This window comes from Xenia sp. Carnegie-2017, unplaced genomic scaffold, assembly GCF_021976095.1.
Source record: "Xenia sp. Carnegie-2017 unplaced genomic scaffold, XeniaSp_v1 HiC_scaffold_20, whole genome shotgun sequence".
Lineage (NCBI taxonomy): Eukaryota > Metazoa > Cnidaria > Anthozoa > Malacalcyonacea > Xeniidae > Xenia > Xenia sp. Carnegie-2017.
Window position 1 is genome coordinate 13,211,125 of NW_025813483.1, and position 9,260 is coordinate 13,220,384.

General features: G+C 33.4%; 1 protein-coding gene across 2 annotated transcripts; it reads right to left on the reverse strand.

Annotated features, from left to right (window-relative positions):
- Window positions 1-389: 389 nt before the first annotated feature.
- Window positions 390-5,413, reverse strand: LOC124442775 (dynein axonemal assembly factor 11-like). Of its 2 annotated transcripts, none has more exons than XM_046993268.1 (17): window positions 5,385-5,413; window positions 5,228-5,321; window positions 4,823-4,896; window positions 4,656-4,733; window positions 4,250-4,346; window positions 4,106-4,181; window positions 3,775-3,825; window positions 3,136-3,195; window positions 2,993-3,042; window positions 2,844-2,897; window positions 2,089-2,187; window positions 1,911-1,982; window positions 1,623-1,688; window positions 1,413-1,482; window positions 1,230-1,325; window positions 1,014-1,093; window positions 390-871 (listed from the first exon to the last, which is right to left on the reverse strand). In XM_046993268.1, exons 1-17 carry the CDS (start codon window positions 5,392-5,394, stop codon window positions 712-714), a joined length of 1,287 nt encoding a protein of 428 aa, XP_046849224.1. In that variant the 5' UTR covers window positions 5,395-5,413; the 3' UTR covers window positions 390-711. The 2 variants fall into 2 exon arrangements, with proteins under 2 accessions (XP_046849224.1, XP_046849223.1); XM_046993267.1 differs by having other exon boundaries at window positions 390-874.
- Window positions 5,414-9,260: the final 3,847 nt, after the last annotated feature.

The following is a 9,260-nucleotide window of genomic DNA, read 5'->3' on the forward strand; positions in this document are numbered from 1 at the left end:
AACAAGTAGAGTGATTCTTAACACACTTTGTATGATAAAGATTAAATCGATTAACTCAATGGATTATCCATTGGACGTTTAAACAACCAAACCTAATGAATTAAACATAGACGTGTGAAAATTAAATTACAGAACGAAAAGAAAACAGAAGTGAACCTTCCATCAGTTCAATCGTTCGTTTTAAAATGTAAGAATGAAACAGCTAAATGACGAGGTTTTTAAACCAGTGGTGGATTTGTTGCGGGGGCGGAGAGGGGGGATGAAAAGGGGGGCTCACCTCTGTAGGCAATGGTCAACAGGAGTGAATAGAGGGGTGCAAATTTCAAAAATAAAATTTAAATCTATCCTAATTTTGATGGAAAAAGCTTTTATGGACTATGTCATTAAAGTTTTTTGACTTTCAATGGTATTTATTTTTATCAAAAGGTATGAATGATATTTAATATGTTGATCTAGCACCAATTATTAATAATGAGTAGGTTAATACATAATTGGTTTCTAACCGCCGAAACTTAGCTAATCACTAAGCCAAGCACACACCCCCCCGTAAAAAATCCTCCCTAGATCCATCACTGTTCCAAAATATAATGGATAAAGGAATGAAATAAAGTCATTTTGGATCGCGGATCTTTTTTGCTTAGTTCTTGTAGATGAAACATGAAAATGATCGTCAAGGCCAGAGAAATGAAAAGAGAAGGGAAGGTTGATGAATTAGATGAGCGGGGGAACATCTGCATTGTCAACAAAGTCTTCATTTTGTGTCTTTGATGATGTATATGATGTGAACACTTCTTTTCTTGTCTCTTTTACAATGTTGCTAAAATCCATATCTTTACGAACGCTGGGATCGACTTCAAGCTTATTTGAACTGCTGCTGAAGAAATAAAAAAGAAAAACAACAGATTATAAAGACTACAAGGAGTAAAAAGAGTGAGAATTGTTCGGACATTTTGATGAATGCGAGAGAAATGGCGTAAAATGAACATAAACTTTACAGTAATAAAGCAACGCACCTCGACGACATTTTCTTCTGGTTAGGCATTGGTCTGACTAAGCTCTGTTTCATACTTTTCGGTCTTACGACAGCATTCAGCTGCAACATTTATAAAAAATTTACTGCAAAAATTACCATCAGCGCATGCTCGAATCTTACTCACGACAACATAAGATTTACATCACACAGAAGCATGACGCCATCAGACCCTGCACAAAACTCTGGTTTTCCTTACCTTCGGCATAGATAAGACAAGATGTCCGGTTGTTTGAGATCTTTTTGCGGTGCTCGAGTCAGGCATAATTTCTTCGGGTAATGCCAGCTGCATGATCTGAATATGAATATTGAAGAAGCGGGCATCTCAGTGGGTGGGGGGAGAGCATATGTTTACAGTATGGCTAGGGCTGTCTAGACTCACCTTTCCTTTAACGTTTACTCGAAGATAAGTTGTCTGAAGATCAACGTTGATCAATGATGTGTCCAAATATCTGAGAATTCAGAGAAATTTTCATAACATTACAAATACAAAGCTCACGAGGTACTGTACAAGAATTCTCGCTATAAGCTCTTGTCAAATACCACCACGTAAATGGAAGAGAAAATGTTTTTGTAAAAGCAAAATACTTACTTCGGACACGATAGATCAAAAATAAAAACATTGTTCTCCTCGTCTTCCGTAAACTCGAAATCAAGTCTAAAACACGACATGTACTTTATAAAAAACACCAATGATTAATAACTATTGTTGGCATTTCATTGGACGAGAGTTATTGACATCAGAATCAATAACTATGTATACTTGAGATTTCATTGGACGAGAGTTAATGACATCACGATCAATAAATATTGTTGAGATTTCATTGGACGAGAGTTACTGACATAAGAATTAATAAAATTTTATAAATAGTTCACCTACTTTCCCCGATTCATGTTCAAGGGTCGTCCATCACTAGCAAAGTATTTTATTTCTTTTGGCGTATTTTCACCCCTAAAGATTCTCTAATAATTTAGTTTTTTTTTGTATCGTCATATTTTAAGCATAAACCCTGACAAAAAAAAACAAAAAAAAGGAAAAACATCCCTTCCTTCATTACCGTTTGTCCGTCTGTTCTCTCCTTTTCCGCTGTTCCTCTAAATGTTTGTGAATTTCTATCCTAGACTCGGGAGTGTATTCGACTTCCTCTTGCCAAAAACTATGAATAAGTAATAAATTTAAAAAATAAGAAACAGCCAACAATATTGTTGAAAAATTATGATTTGGTTTTAATAAAATATGATAGAAATTTGATAATTTCCACAAAATATCGTGCAATATTTTTCTCATGGTGAGATAGCTACAGCTATAATTTAACAGTTTTGTTCTTATAAATTATTTTACGGTAGCAGAAATAAACTTGGCAAATACAACTTGATAAAAATCACAGGATAAAATAGTTGTTTAATAGATTAGAGCCCCCACGCAAAAGAAAAATGCCACAGACCTTAGCAAAGATAAACCCGAGTTGCGTAAACGCAGCCCTGGTTAAGGTAGTGTTCATCCATTTCACTCGAGGCAGAGTAAAAAAGATTCTTGTTGCTTTTTTGGTAATCTCACGCAAATTAACACCATCCATTCATTCATAAGATAAACAAAGTTGATTTACGCGGAGATTTGCATTCAAAAGCGTTTGCTTGTGAGAGAGTACGAAACAACAAAATTTTTGACAAAATGAAAGACAAATTAACCTCCAAGCGTTCATTTGTGTTTAAAACAAACAAACCACAACAATAAAAACCGTAACTCGTAATTAAATGAAGAAGACCTTCCTATATTGTCTTCATTGAAGCATTATGAGCTACACAAAAGTACCTTTGATCATCTTTTTCATTATTTTCCGCTCCAACGTTTTGTGTTGCTTCATTTCTAAGGAAAAACAGGTGGAAAAAATTCCAGTCTATAACTTACAGTGAATAAATCGATTTGAATCGTTGTTAATTTATTGTGTGTTCACATTGAACCTGAGTTTTTCATTTTCTTTATTTTCTTTGTCAAACTTTCTTTTCTGTTCCTGGAATTCAATAAACATTCCAAAATACATTAACAGACACAAACCAGCGAAAAACAAAACACCACGGATAATTAGGAGTAGGATTACAACTACCGTCTTTTCTTGGTACTTATTTTCTTGATCAATAACATCTTGAGTGATATTCTCGTAAACCTAACAGTATGGTAACATGAAAGTGAGACTCTAGTGTGTTGAACATTTGCAAACAACCCCTCTCTCCCTCATTCAAGTATTTCTGTTCTGGACAATAATTCGTTCTTTGTTATAAACTGTTAACGATACTTAGAACCAACAAAGATAAGATATATTTTCCTTAGACATATGGTCAATTTTCCCTGATGAAAAGCATAGTTTCTCTTATTTCATTTGAGAGATCAGATGGTAATTAAGGGGAGTGATTTTTAGGTATAGAGTAACGCAGTTAACAAAAAACTTGGTTCTTTCAGTCCTTTCTTATGCACCACAAACTTTATATACCAATGAACCAATACATTGGGATTTATTTTTTTGTTTAACGTCAGGTGAACGCCCACCTTATTGCAGGCATAAATGTTTAAAAAAATACTATGTAAGGACCAGAAGAACAAAACAGAAAGTTTCTTTTTTTCATTCATGAATTCATTTCAACATTTTTAATAAACCTATCACAAGCTTTAGTCTAAATAACCGCAAGTTGTCTTCATGGAGTTTTGTCAAACACATATCAATTTTGATAGAGAAAGTTTTTTTAACCTGTTTTGCTAATATCCTTTCAGATTTCTCTATTTCTCGGCCATCCAAAGTCTACACATAAACATAAAAAACATGGTTTATTGGTTGCATAAACAGGTTGACAAATTTGGTGTTGATGAGGCAAAAACGTTTTCTTTCTTACAAAAATTGATCTTTTTAAAATAAAAAACTTTTAGTGTACTTTCATACAAATAAAAGGCTTTGCAATACAAAAGGACAAAATGAATGTTGTAAAAATACAATTTAATATAATAGTTGCTCATATTATTGGGAACAAGATTTCAGCCCTTGAATTAAATGCATACATCAGATACTATATATGTGCAACTACCTTTAACTGTGGTAATGTGACAATAACATACTGCCTGTATCCATTAAACTGAGCACAAGGGTTTCCTGTTAGGTATCTGAAGAAAACCAAGTATGAAGATTTATTCAATCTGCAAAACAAAGTCATAAGAAGTCATGACTTTACACTTCACGTAAATGATAGTTTGCTTGAAGACACTTCACACTGGTCAACTTTCCAACAAAGTTCACAGTGAGGTCTAATTTTTGCAGTGACTCACAACCTAGATAACAGGAAAACAAGTTGTGCAAAAAGTTTACTTTGCTTAAAATTTAATATTGCTTGCATCACTAGATTATGAGTATAATATGAAAGATGTATAATAAAATTTACTATTTTTATTGAAAGGACGGATACAAGTTTCAATTGAAATACACTCTCATTTCAGCACTCTCCAATATAAACAACATATTATGTCATGAGCTTAACAAGACACACCTTTTTAGTCATTTATTGATTTGTTTTTGCATTTGGAAAATGTTACGAATAGTAATAAGTGAAAATTGATCTTCAAATCAATATTACAATGTACCTTCCAAGTTCTCGATTATTTCAATATTGTTCAATGCCAAATTAAGATATTCTAGTTTCTTTAATCTTCCAACGTTTTCTGTAAGAAATAAGCTAAAATTTAGCGGGAATTTTGAAGCAAAGAAAAGCAAACAAAACAAACTGTAAGTCAATTTCGCAAAAACTTACCAATCTTAGAGATAAGATTACTTTGCAGATAAAGTATTTTAAGCTCACGGCAAATTTTATCAAGAAATTCAAGTCTAAATCAGGTGAAAACATGCTCAAAGATTGGGAAAACTTAGAATAAAATCAATTGTTCATACTCTTTGCTAATACAAGTTTGTATTTCTTTAAATTGACATATCAACGTTAATATAAAATAAACATGTTTCGGCATGCTTATTTAAATAACATAAATATAACTGTAAATAGATAAAATTGTCATTCCTTGTACTGAAGATGGCATAAGCATGCCGAAACATGGTTACTTTAAAAAAAACTTGTCGTTCACTTGAAATGCTGGATATGTATATGTGCTATTAAGAAATTATGGAAATATTAAATACCCATCCATGATGAGCTACGATCTACCTTTCTATGTCGAGCTGATGTAACGACACTTCCTCGAGTGTTGATAACTCACAGTTATTGTGTTCTGCTCTTTTACGTACAAGATCCTCTGAAACTTAAAGAACTATCACATTTATTTTAGTTATAAATCGTGATTAAAATCCAAGAACTCACTTACTTCGCACCATCTTGTTTACCACCCGATTCACATGTTGCTATGCGAATTTTTCAGACAGCCGTCCATTTTTTCGTTATCGTGACTTTAACGTTCTTTTTCAATCAAACTTCTTGAAGTGGTTACGATCACTGGTTACAAAATGGTTACAAATATCTTTGCGTGGTAATTCAGTGAACTAGGTAATAATACATACGAATTATAACAGTAGCAATAGATTTTCCGGGTGTAAAAGGTTAACTTATATTAAACATTAGAGCCCACTTATTGCAAGAATATAAATTGCCATTGTAAAAGAGACGACATAAACGACATTTTGAAAAGACCACATGATTCATGAACAATATTTAAAAAAGACGACATGAACAACTTTTCAAAAAAAACTTTTGAAAAGATGATGTAGTATTAAATGTATAATTTTATTTAAACTATTGATCAAATCTGCTTCATTCAGTAGCTACATACTTGCAGGCTACCAACATGTATGCATCGCGTACCTATTTTTTTATATGTATGCCATTGTATTTAATAAACGCAGTGTTTTGGGAGATACACCCAAAGGCCAAGAAATGAAAAAGAAACGTGAATATTCACGATATTCATGATTCGCTTGGCTCCAAATGTGGACACTGTTTTTTTGCAAAACAAAACGAAATGGGAGGGAAAACCGGTGGATCCGGGAAAAAAACCCTCCAATAAAAGAAAACATCAAAAATTTAGTAAAATTTCCATGAATTTTTGTAGTTTTAAGATTTTTCATATTTTCCTTGTTTTCAATGATCCCGATGATCTACTTTAACATGCAGCGTAGTCTAATCATGCGTCTTATACAGTCGTAAAAAAAATTCAAATTTACAGAGCGACAAAAAAGCGGGCTGACTACCCCATTGACACAGCAAATATAATGTGTTCGAACAAAAAGAAATGCACACTTTGTGACGTCATGACTTGCATGAAAATAATTTTGATGTCTACTAAACTTCGTTCGATTCAAAATTACTGTTGCTTGATTAAGACCTTCGTTAATAATAGCTGGCTTTCACTCGTGTGTTTTCAGAAAGTTTAACATGTGCGAAAATTTTTAGCGTTAGAATTTGAAAATGCGTTACAATGATAAACATTATGCCTAACAAAAGTCGCAAAGGTGAATCTTTCAATAAGGACGCTTGTTTCTTGGTGCTTCGGTCCCGACGGTCCGCCTTGGTCGTTCATTCATTGTCCAGTTAGTAGGCCCACAGACATAGCTACTCTTTAAAAAAACACGTTATAAATGTCAGCATAATGAACGAACAAAAACAGAAATTAAATTATTGAAAGGAGCAAAACTTTTATACCCGATTTCCAAACGTTTTCCTGGTCAGTTTGATCAAGGTGACTTTGTTTTTTTCCTCCTTTGACTTTCTTCCTTTTTTTTTCACCGCGCAGTTTTAACGCGCATATCTTAGAAATTTATTGTAACTTTTATCTTAGAAATTCAATTGTATTGCAATTTTCTTCATAAACATGAAATAAATTTAGTAAATGGTAGCAAGTGAAAGCCAGCTATTTTCTCACAGCAAGTAACATCTTTTATTGACATTTTTTTCAAATTTGGTGCTTTTCACAATTAAGGTTCAAATTATAGACCATCAGGATCCTTTTTAACTATTTCATGCAGTTATTCATACAAGTTACTTTGACACTTATCTACTCAACTTACAAACCACGAAACATGGATCGTGTTTTGCCACTCACTTGTTCTCCATCTTCGTAGAATATAGTCCGTTTATATTCCCAATCACTGCAATGTAAATGTTCATACGTACATACGTACATATGCCGTTATGCATTGCCCATTCAACATGTTAATACCATTCCATACACGAAGTAACCAGCATCATTGACCAATAAAGTAGCTTCTATATCATGGATCGCCATAATGCACTCTTATGGTAACTTCGAGCGAAGGAAAAGGGATCACTTCAATACCTCCAGTTATATCATCACTCAAAGAATGCTTAGTGCAGAGTTGATCTTCTGCGATTATCAGCTGACCACCTTAAGGTGGGCTCATATAACAATGGGGCCCATCATCATTATATGAACAAACAACTGACATCAACAAAGAATCCAAACTACAAATAAACATTCTTGGCCATGAATCACCATGACACATGAATAATGACAAACTAGTAAGAGTAATTGATGTGAATGACACAGGTGGTAAAGGATTTCACAACTCCATCCATGTGGGATCTACAATATAAAAAATATGAAACACATGTATGAGATTTCATGATGAATAACTCTGAATATATGACGGTAGTTTGGTCATTTAATCAGATATATTGAGAATGAACTAATTGTAATATGTTTTCTGTTTGACCATCCAAATAATAGAACATTCACCTTCATTGCACGATTAGCTTTAGTCAGTTGAGTTTGAACGATACAAAAAGAACTTTCAAGCGATCAAAGGCTTAACATCGTGGTCAAAGCATTTTAATGTGAAAGCTTTCATATTACGAGGACTACACTAAGACTAGTTGATTATTCCAAGTAACTCATACTTACTTCCTCAGTAAAAAAAAAACCAGAATTTACCTTTCTTTCTACAAAGTTAAAGTGACTAATTTTCCGTTGAAGTGAAAACACACGAATTTAAATATGTTAACATTTCTTTAATTGACGTCATGACTAAATTTTTTTATTGTGATTGGCTCCTAAGGAGCATGTTACCTTTCACAAAGACAATAAGTAATCCGTCTTTAATAAAAAAAATAATTCATCTTGCAGTCATATCTTGCTAGGTTAAGGTTAGGAGAGGGCTTAAGCCTGGTTCACACGAGTAAAATAAGCACGAACGTCGAGACTTGTTTCTATTGCTCTAGAGATTTATAAAGACAAAGAAATTGGGATTTTTTTTTAAGTCTTCTTTTTGTTTTTCTTTTGTTCTTCTCTTAGCTTATGCTTGAAATTTTTCCTTGTGCTTGCGCTAAGGTCGATGCTTATGTCACATATTTTCATACATGATATATACAAGCAAGTACGTGCGCAACATGGTGTAACACATTTCAAAAGGGGTTTCCTCGCTCAAATTTCTTTTTGCAGTTGCTATTAACATTTTGTATGTGATACTGATAGTATATAACTGTAGATCGTGGCTTTCAAAGGTTCATGAACATGGTGCGATATGTGCGCATTGAAACAGTTTATTTATGATTGACGTCGTTGCAGCTCTGCGTTGATAGATATCAAAGTTCGCATGCAGGTTTCGTTGACAATTATTTCCAAACTCACTTGACTTCGTTTCTCCTCTCCTCGTGGTATCTTAACAACCGAATTTTCTCACAAATATCGAAAAAGGCCCTCTTGCTGTTGATTGGATTATGATTATGCCCAAATTATTGGCTATTACCAAGAGTGTTGAAAAAACACAAACCAATCTTTTTATATTTTCTTTTGTAGCTACTTCGGTCCTATGAACGTATTTTCAATCGTATTTTTATATGTTTCCAAAAAGTTTCTTCAAAGTCATAGATTCCAATTCTTGTTCAGTCGCATTCACAGATGTTCGCGGTCTTGATAATTTATCAACACCTTCAAAGACATCTGCAATCAAATGAGACGTCTTTCCGTAACTTGTCATCTATGACAGTTGAAGGCAACAACTTTATTTTGCTTTGCACAATCACAAATCTTTATTCTTGTTCCCTATGTGTATGGTCATGTTCCATTTTATATGAACAACATCTGCTTTGCATGACGCCTCGTGGTTTATGTGTCAAAACTTGAAGGGAATTGTAACTTTATGCATGGTGTCATCAGTATGCATGGTGTCATCAATATGTGTATTTGTTCCACATATTATTTCAAATTCATATTTTGTACTTGAGTAAA